The following is a 15962-nucleotide window of genomic DNA, read 5'->3' as shown; positions in this document are numbered from 1 at the left end:
AAGGAAATGTTATGAATGATTATAAAAGAGTGTTCTGTTGACCAAAGTATTTTAATATTTATTGCAATAGTGCTTGAAACCTCTTGTGACAACAAAACAGATGGTAAACCTGAATGCATTCTTAAGGTGAGATCTTTAGTTCTTTACAATAAAAATTCATGATCATTAAGAATGTTTAACACTCCTACGAAAAGTGGGGCCTAATAGACCCCAGAGCAACTTGAAAGGTTATTAATATTAGGCTAATAATTTTGTATTTAAATGAAATTGCCATTTAAATCCATTAATGAATGGATTAACGCGATTCCTACTGTCCCTATCTACTATCTAGCGAAACCACAGCCAGGGGAACGGGCTTGGAGAAATCAGGACTAGAAACGTCTTTTCGTAGGAGTGTTAATAGTTTGTTCATTTGTGCTTTTTTGTTATAAGACACAAAGGAAAATGTTACAAATTTTAACTTGCTGTTATCATTTTTTTGTTTCTGTATTTTGAAAGATGTGAAGAAAAGTGTTCACAGATAGATTGGGCACTAAATGTTAAAGGTTTTGTTCAGTAGTGTTTTTTTCTTCTTATCTACTGGTAACTCAGATGTGAATATGCAAAATATAGGATGATATGTAAAAAATATTTCAGCTTATAGAAATCTGTACATTATTCTGTTTAACAATACAAAAAATATTGTAACTTGTTTATTTTTTAGTATGTGGAGGTTGTACCTTAGGCTTTACAATATAAAATGAAATACTTTACAAAAGCAGGTGTTAACAGATCATATTATAATAAACATCTCTGTAATAAGATAATAAAAGTGCTTGTCAGTTTGTATTGTGTGAGCAAATTAAATTTCCTGTTGGAAAGAAAAAATTGTGATTGTTTGACTGGTAATACTAGCTAAAAGAAAAAATGGGTAAATAAATTACTGATTGTGCTGTCTAGACCAGGCATACTTACCATTAAGCAAAGCAGTATGTGGTACAAGAGTACTCGCTTATCAGTATTTGACACACTATACAGTACTATAAAGTTGCTGATCCTGACATCATATTGTGTCTGCTAGTTTTTAATGTGTATGTATGGGTAGACTGTATAATTATTTATCAATATCAAAATATTGTATCACTTTTTTAATTGAAAAAGCATATATCTATATTTATATCTGAGCCGATAAAAATTGATTGAGAATAAATTTGGTAGTTTCTGAAGACAGAGATAGTTATAAATAACTTTTAAAATCAGAAGTAAGTTAGCTAGCTATACATGTTTGTCATAACTAAACATTTATTTGTATATCAGTGAAGCTAATTCCATATCACAAAGTTACTAAAATCATATAATGACATAAATCACTATGTAAGAAAATAGAAATATTTAATGTTTAAAACACATTTTCAGATGTTTAAGTATGGGCTGGATTCTTTGCGGTAGGTGTCAGTGACTTATTGGTGATAAATTTCAGTAATAAACAAACAGCACCAAAGAAAATAATGAAAGATATATACAAATGTTTCTTATGCTGTTGATTATCACTGCTTTATGCAATTATCTCTCTCTTGTTTTTTTCCCCATCAGATACCACTTGGCTGATTCAGTTACTTTAGAACACAATTGATAAGACAAAGTATTTCTTTTTACACTGTTATTACAGTGTAATCTGTGATACTTTCACTTCAGAAGTCACCACTATACACTCTTATGGCTAATCACACAGTCTAGATCTATCTAACTGAACTAAACTATGATCCTGTAGTTATTATAAATATTAAAGGGAAAAGGTCATCCACAAACTCTTTCACCAACACTTGCATGTGCAAATAATGTCATCTTGCTTAGAAATTTTCACATGTCAAACTACACCAAGTTAAAATGTAAACAGCTGAGATATTACGATGCAATAATAGTTAATTAAAACAACAAGAAACACTTAGAAGGTTCAAGTAACATTATGCAGTAATACAACAATTTCCAGTTCACAACAGTTAATTACACAATGTAAAATTCATAAGCAGTTAAGTAAGCAAAACTGCAGTAAACTGTTGCTTCTAAAAATAACTGAATTTAACATTCCTGCTGTACTTTAACTATATAAATCATAACACTCACATAAAATTTAAATAGAAACAGTCATGTATATCTAACATACAGTAAATTATCAGTTAAGAAATTTCCATGTTAACATTATTTTCTGTCATAATTTAAGTGATATCTAATGAGATTCAACCAACTTAAGAATATTGTTTAATCCTAGATCCTTATATACAAAGGTAATGGTAAAACTCGCAATCAGAAAATTTTATTGGAATTAACCTTAACCATATAGCAGCTACTTACAAATGTAAGTTTGTATGTAACTCTCATGAAAGTTATTTGTAAAAATGAAATTGATTGATAAAACAGTTTTAAATTTGTCTTACACAATCTTAAGATTATATAGTTTTAGAAAAAGAAGACATTTAATTTTGATTTTTCTACTATTTATAATAAAACAATCATTATTTAATGTAGTTATATGCACTCAGAATCACAATAGTTCACGAGCAATGTAATTTTCATTTTGAATGTAAAAGTAATATTTATTATCGTATAGTTTTCAGATTTCATTTGCATAATCTAGAACATTTTAAATGAATATCTAATATTTTTATTTTCCATTTTCTTTACTATACTTAACTCTCTCATCAACATACAGTGAAATAAAATTCTTAAAATTAACAAATAGAAATACAGGCACACCTTTTAATTGTGTGTAGAAATCCTCTAGAATAGATGCATTTTTCTTAGCTGCATAATTCCATGTATTTAGCTTTTCACTTGTAGTTTTTTTAAATTTTCCTTTCAAATTCTTTTATTTTATTTTTTGATGCAGGTATGCAAGCCTGTTCCTTCCAATGTAACCCTGCAGTTATAGTTATTATGGGGCAAGAGTTATCCACAAACTTGTTCACTAATGCTTACATATGTGAATGACATCATCGTGTTTAAACATTTTCACAAGTCAAACTACATCAAATTAAATGTACACAATCATAGAATTTTCAAATATGCATTTGAAAGCAAACTGGTATTTATAAGATGAGAAACACTGGGTAGACTTCAAGAGAAGAATGGACTAAGATTTCTTTCTATCTCATGCTACAAATCCTGATATTGGTAGTGGTTTCTTCAGGCTGTAATTGTATAGTGGAAAATCTTGTTTTTTATTGCTTGTAAGCATGTCATTTAACTTCAAAATGTCACATTGCAACAGAGCTTTGACTTTGCAAGTGGGCATGGCTGACCTTAAGCATAGAAATAGAATGTAAAACCCCACACAAAAATTTTTGCAAATTTTCCAGACATTAATGAAAGACAGATAGAACTTCAATTTAACTTTGTATGATGATAGTCTATTTTATTCTCACACTATCATTTATAATAGTTCCTAAAGTTTAGACTTGTAACCACAAGCAGATCATTTGACAGCAAAACCTGTAGTTTTAATTGATGTTTTACATCTTTCCTTTTAAAATAAAGGAATAAAACTGAGTTAATATATAACTTTAAGTTATAACATACTTGATAACAGTAATTGGATTAAAATATATTCATATGAAAGTGGTTTAATTAAATTTTGAGTATAACTCAGTGACATGAACAGAGGGGGGGGGGTTAAAATGGTGAAATCCATAGTAATGCTCGTAGTTATAGGATTAATGAAAAATAGTGTGTGTAGTTACATAGTGCATACATGAAATCCAAGTGTACTTAATATAAAATCTTCTATTCTTTCTAACAATAACAATTTATTTATGATAATTTTCCATGTATCACCTTTACTATACTCTAACAACACGTAAGTATAGTTTTTCTACTCTTTCTAAATCAAAAACATCTCTAACAATGTTTTTTTACAGCTGTGTTGCACTAGAAATAAGACACACAGTAGTGTGTTGAAAAATGTACTGACACTTCCTGAAAGCTCAAGTGACCTTTGTAACATCCCTCAACTCCATTTATATGTTACTCAGTTATGCCACCACTCCTAATTTTTCCCTGATGATGAAACACTAACATTTTGAAAGTGCTCTACAGGGATTTTATCCTTTTTTTATTAAGACTTTTTGAACCTACATGTTTTTCTGACATTATTAATTCAAATACACTTATTAGAGTTCAGTAGTTTATTCATAAGATTTACACAACATACTACTACATGAAACATTAGCAATTATGTATGTGCAGCAAGGTACTTTCAAGTACAGAAACTGATGATGCAGAAAAGGCTAAAAGTCATATTATTAAAATAATGCTGTCTGTTCAAAGAATTTTATGATATTCTCTCATTGGTTTCCAAGAAAATCATGACACTGATGTAAGCAAACAGTTGTTTAATTCTCCCAAACATAAGTGAATGGTTAGGAAAAATCAGTTTCTAAACCACATTAGTCTAAGTTTAATCAGTCTGAATCAGAAATAAATGACTTTCAGTATGTTCATGTTAACTATAGTCAATAGCAGAAATTACAAGAAAACTAATATTTATATGTATACAAGGTGACAGAATAAACAGACAATGAGAAGTTGAAACATATTAATCATGTAATGAAATCAATTATGATAAATTATTCTTATAGAAAAAGAGTTCTTGGTCCTTGTAGTTGATCACATCTTTCTGAAACTGGTTATTCATTTAGTAAGATTTTAAAATGATTTAGAGTCAGAGAATACAGCATTACAAAGAAAGAGGCCTTCAACATTTATGAAGGCAAAACATGTAGCAACAGGGTCTTCGGAACTACATTTAAAGTCAGTTTTGGATGTCAACCTCATCTGGTGTATGAAAGATTATAGATACAAGTTAAAAATTCTTCAACCTATAAAGTTATTGCAGTGAAGCTCATTAGGGCTTCTAACATTGTTTACTATATAGTAAACAAGGATTTGAAGTTAATGAAAGCTCACAGACCAAAAGACACTTCAAAAGCAATAGCTGTTTTAATGGAAAAAGTTTGGCCAGAGACTGGAATTACAATTTTTTGAACCACATACCTGTCAAGTTTTCTGATGAAACTTTGATATTTTTAAATGTAATCTTATGAGCTGAAGTCCAAGTACCATGGAAAGATGGGTAGTCTCAAATTAAGATAATTTAGGAGAGCTTGTTAAGTGGAAACTGAGATGGCAATGATGGTACTTGAGTCATGGCTATCAGATTGAAAATGATCAATGACCAAGTAGTTCCAATAGTATCATTCATGTAAAGTGTAATTAGTGTGAGCAGTCATTATTAACCAATGGCAGATAATATTCATCCATAAAGAGTTCAAAGTCTGTTAAGAAATTTATTAAGTCTATTTTTTAAAAACAGTATGTATGATATTTAAAGTAACTTGTATGCGATTACCATTAATTTTGACTGTTTGACTTGTACTTCTGCAGTTGTTGATTGGCTATAATTTTCTTGTTTTATGCAGAATTAATTAGTTGCACATCCATTACAAGTTGGGGGTTGATTTATAAACAACTATTAGCTAGTAAATATATACAATTAAAGTGGCAAATATTAAAGTTTACTCTTGGCAAATATGCAACTTGCCACATTACTGTAATTTAAATTTACAGCTAGTTATTCACAATCTTTTGATTGACAAACTGTGTTGTTGTGAACACGGATAGTCAAACATCTGTATTACCTTTTGTGTTTATAAGTATAATTTTTTATCTGATATAAAGGTAAGAGAAGTGCAAAAAACTTAAAAATGTGCAAAAGTTTTATTGTGAGAAATATGTTGCAAGTATTCTGTGACATAAAAATCTTCTATATTACATTCTTACACACAGCTTGGGCAAGTATATTCTGACTTCTGCTTTGGAATGTCTGAGATTTTGGCAGAAAAATTTATAATAAACTATTTATAATTAAACTTGTAAGAATTTTGTTATAATAAAATTCTTCAATCTTTCAAGCAAAAGTTAAGAGTGTAAATAATACATCAAACCTATAATGTCTCATATCCACTGCCAGCAAGATCTTTCAACCAGTCCTCTTAACACTGCTGGATGTAATATTTTTTCAGAATTCTGAGTGAACTTTATCCTGGTGTTAAGGCAACTTTAAAGAAGGAGGGTATACTTTCTCAACTTAACCTTGAGTTAGAAGACCCTGAGCATGAACATTTCCCAGCTGAACCTGTGGTACCAGCCAGTATTCCAGAGGGATCTCTGTCAGGTACATACAAAACTACCACTAAATACTTTTCAAAAATTTGGTCCTTTTTATAATTTTTACATTTTGATGTTGTTGTTTTTTTCATGTTTTATGTCTCGATTTTCATCAGTATTTTACCAAAATTCTACAACAGTAATTTTATTGCTAATACTACATATGATTAGATGTCTATGTCCACTTGGCAGCTAGTTGTAAGATATGTACCTGTTAGTATGATAGAGATATGGTTCTTATTTACCAGTTAGTAACACAGAAGTATTTTAACATACTTATCCATTGGTATGATAGAAGAACTGTTCTCATATACCAAATAGTATCGTAAAAGTAATGTTGCCAGATAGACACATTAATGTTTTAGACTATAGGCTGATTAGTCAGTTCATAATGAGCATAGTACTATGTGTTTACCATAATAGTAACTTTCATTTTATGTTTGTGTGTAATTATTTTACATTTAATTTTAAGACATTCTTTCATTTGTAACATAAGTTGACATTTAAAGATTGTTGTCAAATGTGTTCTATGTTAATATGGTAGTTTCGGTAATACAACCTTCAGTTAGTTTTAGCATATTTTGTAATTATGATGAATATTTTATTATCTACAAAAATTGTTTTAAGACCTTGTTTATTTAGTAAATTCATTTCTATAGTAAGCTTCAAACACAATGAAGGAACTACATTAATAAAATATGATAAACACATAATACTGTGTAAAAATGTATTCTCAAGATAGGTGGTGTGGTTACTAGCACTATAATTAAAATAAAGTGCAGAACAACGTTTTGGCCTTCTTAGGTCATCTTCAGGTTAACCTCCAGAAGATTGAAATGTTCTGTACTTCATTTCAATTAAAGTGCTAATACCTGTACAAGCTGTCTTGAGAATACATTTTTTATTTCTAGTGGGTTTCTCATCATCACAAATATTTTGTAAAGTAATTTACAGTAAAGTTTAAATTCACACTAATAGAAAAATACCAAATTTAAATTAAACTAGTTTCAACATTTCACATGTTTTTCTTAGTTCAGTTTTTGATTCTGGTAAAAACACATACGCCACTACTCATTTTGTAACAAAAGTACCAGTTCCTTGAATGGCATGATATCACAATGGGTTCAACTTAAAGTGACCTTCAGAAGTGCTGAAACTTGGCAACCTTTAGACTAACAAACTTTCCAGAATTATTCTTTTGAAATAACTTGTATTTCTGTGTATTACTTGACTGATTTTCAGCTTATTTTATGATCAGTTTGCATAAGTGTGGGAAAATCACTTTATTTGTTTGACCATTTTTAAAATCATTTTTTGTATTTTGTGAGTCTAATGTATAAATTTCAACTTGTTTTACGAACATAAACATTATTGCACATTTATCTTGAGGTGCATACAGGTAAGAAGGGTGGATATGGAACCTGTTCTTTTTATCTGTAGAAAACTGACAAACCCTTTATGCTACTTTCTTTCTCTCTCTCCTTTTTTGCATACAACTATAAAATCACAAAAATAGTTTATTACATGATTCTTGACAATGAAATTAAAAATATATAATAACTGCAGTACCCTGTAAACTTTAGTAAAAATACCCATGAAAAGGCATGGAAAATATTCTGTTGAAAAAGTAACCAACAAACAGCACCATCTCTATGTGAAAATAAAATATTTAGTGTCAGCTACAGTCCTATTGTGGCTTTGGTGAAATTCCTGAAAAATAACAATTTCAAAGTTCTTCACAAATATACCACACCAGTAAAAATGTCTTTAACCTGTTGACTGCCAAGTATTTCAGCTGCTACAATACAACTCTAGTGCTTCTTTATTTTGTAACTTTTTTCGTGACGCCATTTTGCATCGAAAGTGACACAATTTGAAAGTAGGTCAAATGCATGTATGGTGCTGGCATCTGTTGTTGAAGTTAGTTATTATTGAGAAGGAATTGACTCGTTTTTGTGGCACTGTGTTACCAATCAGCTTGGACGAGTTATCTCATCTTCGGTACTGAACAGTTAACAAAAAACTGCATCCTAAGGCAAAGAACAAGTCTATGAAAAAGTTCATGTTGGTAAGATGGGTAGAAATTTAGATACCAGACTTACAGAACACAAAAAAATGTCAAAAATGGCAACATAAATAATGCTGGTTTTCTATATATGAGAGAATTTGATTATAAAATAAGCTGGCAATCAGTTAAGCTAATATATCAAACTACAAATTATGTCTAAAAGAATAATCCTGGAAAGTTCATTAAACTCACTCCACACAGTCTCAGTCAATTTCACTTACCACATGGTCGTTTTGTATTCATATAACTTCTTTATAGATATGATACTACTATCATGTGATATAGTGTATGTATCTTCCTGAAATTTGACAGTATTTCAATAAACATTATAAGCCTTTCACATACCAAAAAAAAACATTTTTAGTGGAGTATTTTTAATAAACTGAAAACAGATTTATCCTTGAATATATCAGTTAATTGGTTTGTGCAAAATATTTTTCATGTTAAGATTAAAATCATTTTTCTTCATTTCAGAAATCTCAAATTTCATTTTTTAATCTCAAAAGCCTTCTAAATACATTTCAAATGTTAGTATTCACTGAAATTGTATATTTTATTTGTTATTTTCATAACCCTAATTTTATATAAGGTTGATCATTTTGAAATAAATCTAGAATGATTACAAATGTTGTGTGAAACTACTTTCATTTATCCTAAGTAGCTTCAAGCTCATATCTATATGCATCTGAAAGGTTAGACTATGCATGGTCTCACTCTTACTATTAGGATTGGTTAGAATATTCTAGAAAGAAAACTGACTCAATTATTATTCAGAAGAATAAAACTATTTCTCTCTACATAAACTTATAGTCAGAATGAGAAATTATTTTACAATTAATTAGTAGTCTTAAAGTTATTTTTAGTTTTCTGGACTGTGTGTTTTTTTGAAGAATGAAAACCTGCAATATTGCAGTCAGTCAGACAGATGTAAAGTGCTAGTGGGAGAAACACATTCCACAAGGAATGCTCAGACATACTCAGGTTGAGAAAGTAAGAAGAGATAGTACTATTCACAATCAAACAAAAATATGAAGTTCTCTTGGGAGAAACACATTGCACAAAAAATACTTGGACATATTCAACTTGAGAAAGCAAGAAGAAACAGTGCTTTATTCTATCATCACTTATTTGGAGATCTGTTACTAAAAATGCAGTTAAATCCAAAGAATTTTTACAAGCAGTCTCATCTCCACTCATTTTCTAAGATGTATTAGATACTATTGTTTTTTCATTATAAATGACTATCACAAGGCTGAAAGAGAAAACCAACTAGTGTTATTTGATGTAGTTCATACTTTAAAGAACTTGAAGCCATTAGTATGTTAATCTTGTCAACATCTGAAGAATAAAACTCAATAATGGCTAGAACAGAGATTAAGACTTGGAGTAAGATGGCCTGAATAGTTGGGAACATGAGCCAATTACCAGTATTTAAAACACTGGGACCAAGTAAGTGGTCATTATGCATTATGACCTCCACCTCTTTCAAGAAGAAAATCTGAACAGTAGCTGTCATGGATTAAGAATGAAAATAAAGGGTGAAAACTAGAAGCTGTGACTCTGAGCACTGGCAGAATTTAAGATAGCAACTGTCCTGAAAAAGGTACAAGTCAGGACAACTGTCCAGAAGAAGGTACTGGTCAAAATAAATGAAACTAGAATGAAAACAGTGGGCTTTATTTTGTAATTTGAGGTAAAACAGTTTCTGTATAAAAGTTGTGACCTAGAAGAATTGAACATTGATACAATATTTTATTGCTGGTAATATGTTGGATGTGAACCTATTAAATATTCAATAAAAATCCAAATCTTAAAAAGAAAAGTGCGGAATGTTCTCAGCAAAACTTACAAGTGTGCCAATATTAGAAACATTCCAATTCCTTAAACATTAAAACAAACATACAAGTCAAATATCATAAAAGATGTTCAGTTTGTTAACAACAAAATGTTCAGATATGTTTAAAACCAACCTGATGACTGAAGATATAAAATAAAACCCTGAATAAATGTTTAGCTAAAAACTGATTAATTTACATAGAATTTTGTATTTCTACCAAGTAAGTAATTTTAACTTTGGTTCTATAAAATGGTAAGTTTATACTTTATGTATTTCATTCATTGCCGTTATTTTTTTTTTTTTTTCTGATAGGCGTGGGCCACTTAGAAGGAGAACTTTTAGCAGCCAGAGATCCCAATACAATCATCACTTTAGTATCTCAGATCCAATCTGCACCTGGAAGTAGGCCACTCTGGAGCATAAACTATAAGGTTTCATTATTTTGATTAGCTACTAAAATTAGTGGACTATAACTGCTTTAGTTACATAATTGGTGTTACAAACGACTTTCAGATATCTTTTGATTCACCCAGCTAAAATCAAGAATTCAATTCCCCTTAGTGGACACAGCAGAGAGCCCAATTTGATTTTGTTATGAAGAAAACATAATTTTACCAAAGATCTGTCTGTCAGTATATGCAGTCACAATGTTGACTGCTCTAGGTGTAAAGTGATTTTCATTGTAAAATTTCATTTTTCTAATCTCTAAAACCTCCGAAATAAGTATCAGGTGTGTTTGTTTTTCTGGAAAATTTTACATTTCATCTGTTATTTTCTATCCCACAACTGTGTATACATTTTTTATTTGACCGACCTTGAAAACACCATTAAAAAACAAAATATATCTAAATCACTTTTTTCTATTTCTATAATAACTTCAAATTCTAACTGGATACTACAATTGTTTATGCTTAATTTTATTGTTTTGTTGCCCTTTGACCTATTTCTAACTAATACTCATGCCATACAAGTTGTAAGTCATTTGAATGCACACCTCACATTACCTTATTGGATGATATCACATTTTTGGTTTTATTGGTTTTACAATAATAAACAAATATATTCAACTTACCTGGGTCTTTTTTTTTTTTTACTTGTTAATGATATTTAACACTTTCTTTATGGGTATATTTTTCTATGCGTGTCACAAGGTTTTACATTCAAAATTTAATTAAGTTACTTTCATGTCATGGTATATGGAAATTGTGACGTTTTCTTTCTAGACATCCCCTATTTGATTTATTTGCCACCCCTCCAAGAAGAAAAACATACAACATCAATTGCTTATTATAATGCTTCTATCACTCAGGCAAAGCCTAAGTTAAATAGCTTTCAACCTTGTTTGGTTACAAAACCATCAAATGGAAAATCAGACCTCTCTTGCCTTACCCACCTGTCATATCCTCTCTCTCACAAATTGCCAATAGTTCTGTTTGGTGCTACTACTGTATTATTTATAATCAATAGCAAATAAAAAAATTTAATATATCAAACTATATATTAATATTACCTTGTTTCCTGTAAAGAGACTTTTCAGTCAGCTTAGCTGAATTTTTAATGGCTCTTGTCACACATTTAAAAAGCTTATCTTGAAGCAGGAAGGAATAAGATTATTTTGTACTGGAACACCTACATTCACTAATGCAGGTGTAACTGAAAATATGTGACACTGAAGTATAAAGATAACTGAAAGTTAGTTAGTTCTTTAAGGCCCAATTAATATTCTTCTAGGTTTGTATCTCAAGATTGCTGGTATGGGTATTAAAACTTTTATTAAAATAAAGTGGAGTATAATGTTTCAACCTTCTTAGGTCACCTTCAGGTTATGACCTGAAAAGGTCAAAATATTGTTCTCTACTTTTTTTAATAAATGTTTTAATACCCATACCAACCATTTTGAGATACATTGTTACTTCAAGTGGGTATCTCGTCATAATGAATCTTTTAGGTTTGTTGCAAATACCACTATGTAACACAGATTTTGTTCCTGGATGGTATGTGTTGTTTTTTAATTGCTTATGTTATAAAAGTACAGAAAATGACCGTTATTCCCTTCAAACTTTGCTTTAATGATTGGATAATGAAATTTAGAAAATAACCTATTTTTTGTGTAAAATCTGGCAAATTTGCACATCTTCTGAATAAAACAACATATGAATCAACATTTATATGTATTTATACTAAAGTTGTACAAAAATGAACAAATATGTTTAGAAGTGAGTAATTTTTCTAGATTTGCAGCTGTAATGTAAATCACTTTCATGTATCAGTCCTCAAGTATAGTCTCCCATCTTTTTTTCATTATACGCTCCCAGGTCACAAAAGCAAAGTTTGAAGAGAAAAATAAGTCTTTGCCATTTACTTCAGGCATAAGCAATTGGGAAGTAACACTTTTTGCCCAGGAACAAAAAAAAAGTAAAAGTTTTGTTGCATAGTGTAGTTTAATTAATTTTAGTTTATTATGGGAATGCAATTCATTTAGTTTATGCAGTTGTATACAAAATTAGGCTAATGTGTGTTTGCCCTGTTATAATACCAACCACATACATTAGTCAATACATCAATATGTGTATTGAGTAACTGCTAAGATCTTATTGTCTGAAAAAACGGTGAAATGGAACATTTGACACATTTGCATAAAATAAAATACCTAACTTCACAGTTAAATTAAATTAAATTAAAAATATCAGTAGCTTAAAATCACTAATTCCATAAACTGCTCTATAAAAAATGTTATTTACTCATTCCAATGTCGAAAATGCAATTTTCAGTGTGTAGGTCAAACCAAAACAACTATATGGGAACGTTTTAATAACAATAAATCAGCAATAAAAACAAACAAAGAACTTCTGGTTGCAAAACACTTAAACATGCCTGTACACTCACTTGAAGATGTTATACTTGTGGGTACTAAGACAAATTTTACATCTAACAGAAAAAGGTAAATTAAAGAAGTTTATTGGATAGCACTATTAAATACTGTAACACCAAATGGCATAAATCTCGATCTCAAGGTTGTTGACCTTCACAAGTTTCTGAAAAGATTTCCAAAACTAAATTCATGATTAAACTTTACATTATTAGTATTATTCTTTATTATATATATTGGTTTGATTTCCTATATATTGAGCTACATTATTATTTTCTCTATTTCCCACTGTCTTTTGATGTTATTTAATTTTATTTGTGTTTCTTATTTTGATCTTCTCATTATATAAATTAGTTAACAATTGTTATAACTATTACCGACTTTACACAACCCTTTGACACAAACAACTCTAGGTTATGATTGGCTAGTTCTCCAGACTAGCTCGTGTTAAACATCATGCTTATATGACATCAACATCCAAGCCTGTATATTTCATCACACTCATCAAACATAACCCTTTATTCTCTTGAAGAAGAATAGTCAACTATTCAAAAGCTCTCGAGTTTTGGTGAAATTTGTATTCTGTAATGTCATGGAAGAATTAGTTGTAACCATTTTCAGACATACTGTATGTTAAATAAGCTTATTTAACACAAAAGAAATAGATACTTTCAGGTTTTATATAGTTGTGATTTTAAAAGCTTTAACACCTGTGATTTTGTTTTAGTGGGAGCTTTCTAAATCTTTGACAAACATGTTGAAAGGAATGCCTGCAGGTCTACAGAGGGACCGTCTGTATGTTTATGTGTCAAAAGCAACAGAACTAAAAGGAATCAAAGTATGTATGCCAATAATATGAGTCATGTGGGATAACTGTAAAGAATTTAGCACTTCTGATTGTTTACATGTTTACATAAATTTTTTTCTAAATGTAGTACACTCATAGATTGTCATAACATATAATTAGATATCAAATTTGTCTAAATATAAGCCACATGTGCAAATTTATTCAACAAATGGTACTCAATTTGGACCAAATTTTTGCACGTGCATACTAAAAACAAATATAGTGAACTAGTAGTCTAAAACTTTCACTACAGCTGCACTCAAGGGTAAAAGTTGACCATTTGTTATATTTTAACCTTCTGAGTTAGAGCAGCAAAACTCTACAGTGAAAGCATGTGCAGATACATAAATATTGGTTGAGCCAAGCAAACTAGGTTATCAATTTCTAGCTCATGTTTTCAAAAGTATCATATGGGTGGAAAACTATTATACATTGTCAAATTTTAAACATAAATTTGCTAAATTCTCTTTAATTTTACCCATCATTATGCCCCAAGGTTGAAAAGAAAATGCAGCCTACCTATCTGCTAAATGAATATTTACTGTAAATTTCTTATCAGTGCTGTAAGTGTGGCTGCCAGTTTTTATTTCATTCCTATAAGTTGCATGCCATGCTCAGTCATTTAGTCACATCTGAGGTGGTTTTCATCAAGTAAATTATAAATATAGTTGTTATAGTGGAATTAGTGTTATAATGAAATATGTATTTTATAAAAGCTTATTACTGTTCCTGTTACCTGTGACAGCTGTTTGCTCAAGCTCGTCAGCTTTTTAGGCTCGTGGAAGAAGAGACAAGAGCCATGTTGCCGTGGTTGTCAAGTGCTGTGAACTGGGAGTTACTACACCTGGACTTAACAGAGATTCTGGAAACCAAGGGAAACTGTGATTTTTTTAGACAAGAAGTTATTCAGCAAACAAGTGCTTGTGTTCGTGCTTTTCTTCGAGATAAAGGTATCAGTGTCATTAGAAAATAAAACTAACTTGCCATTTCCTCAAAATAAAGATTAATGTGCTCTTGGAGCCTAAAATTTGGTATCACTTCAGTGAATGAAGAACATAATTCTGTAGCTAAAATTGTATTTCATTTCTTTGGAAAATATTGCATAGTTTTGTTTAATTTATCTAAATGAAGGTACATAGTTCTGCTTCACTTTTTATTGGAATAAAGGTCTGTGGTCGTGTTTGATCAGGAGAAAATTGCAAAGTTGTGTTTTATTTTATCAGGAGAAAGATGCTTATTTGAATTTCATTTAATTGAAATAAAAGTAAATAGTTGTGTTTCATTTAATTGGAATAAAAGTACGTAATTGTGTTTTTATTTAGTTGGAATAAAAGTAAATAATTGTGTTTTTATTTAATTGGAATAAAAGTAAATAATTGTGTTTTTATTTAATTGGAATAAAAGTACATAATTGTGTTTTTATTTAATTGGAATAAAAGTACATAGTTGTGTTTTTATTTAATTGGAATAAAAGTACATAGTTGTGTTTTTATTTAATTGGAATAAAAGTACATAATTGTGTTTTTATTTAATTGGAATAAAAGTAAATAATTGTGTTTTTATTTAATTGGAATAAAAGTACATAATTGTGTTTTTATTTAATTGGAATAAAAGTACATAGTTGTGTTTTTATTTAATTGGAATAAAAGTACATAGTTGTGTTTTTATTTAATTGAAATAAAAGTACATATTTGTGTTTTTATTTAATTGGAATAAAGATACTTAGTTGTGTTGTATTTAATTGGAATAAAGGTACTTAGTTGTGTTTTTATTTAATTGGAATAAAAGTACATAATTGTGTTTTTATTTAATTGGAATAAAAGTACATAGTTGTGTTTTTATTTAATTGGAATAAAAGTACATAGTTGTGTTTTTATTTAATTGAAATAAAAGTACATATTTGTGTTTTTATTTAATTGGAATAAAGTTACTTAGTTGTGTTGTATTTAATTGGAATAAAGGTACTTAGTTGTGTTTTTATTTAATTGGAATAAAAGTTCATAGTTGTGTTTTATTTTATTGGAATAATAGTTCCTAATTGTGTTTTATTTTATTGGAATAATAGTCCATAGTTGTATATCATTTAATTGGAATAAAAGTACATAGTTGTGTTTTTATTTTATTAGAATAAAAGTAGATA

At 29.5% G+C, this 15962-nt stretch overlaps 1 protein-coding gene across 2 annotated transcripts in view; it reads left to right on the top strand.

The window, feature by feature from the left end:
- IntS8 (integrator complex subunit 8) overlaps positions 1-15962 on the top strand; it is a 77422-nt gene that overhangs the window by 44233 nt on the left and 17227 nt on the right. For both annotated transcript variants that reach the window (XM_076465322.1, XM_076465321.1), the window contains exons 12-16: positions 71-126; positions 6057-6208; positions 10419-10537; positions 13703-13813; positions 14568-14772. In XM_076465322.1, coding sequence (XP_076321437.1) covers positions 71-126; positions 6057-6208; positions 10419-10537; positions 13703-13813; positions 14568-14772 — 643 coding nt within the window. The remainder of the gene's footprint in view (positions 1-70; positions 127-6056; positions 6209-10418; positions 10538-13702; positions 13814-14567; positions 14773-15962) is intronic.

Source organism: Tachypleus tridentatus, chromosome 10, assembly GCF_004210375.1.
Source record: "Tachypleus tridentatus isolate NWPU-2018 chromosome 10, ASM421037v1, whole genome shotgun sequence".
Classification (NCBI taxonomy): domain Eukaryota; kingdom Metazoa; phylum Arthropoda; class Merostomata; order Xiphosura; family Limulidae; genus Tachypleus; species Tachypleus tridentatus.
This window is presented reverse-complemented; position numbering and strand designations above follow the sequence as displayed.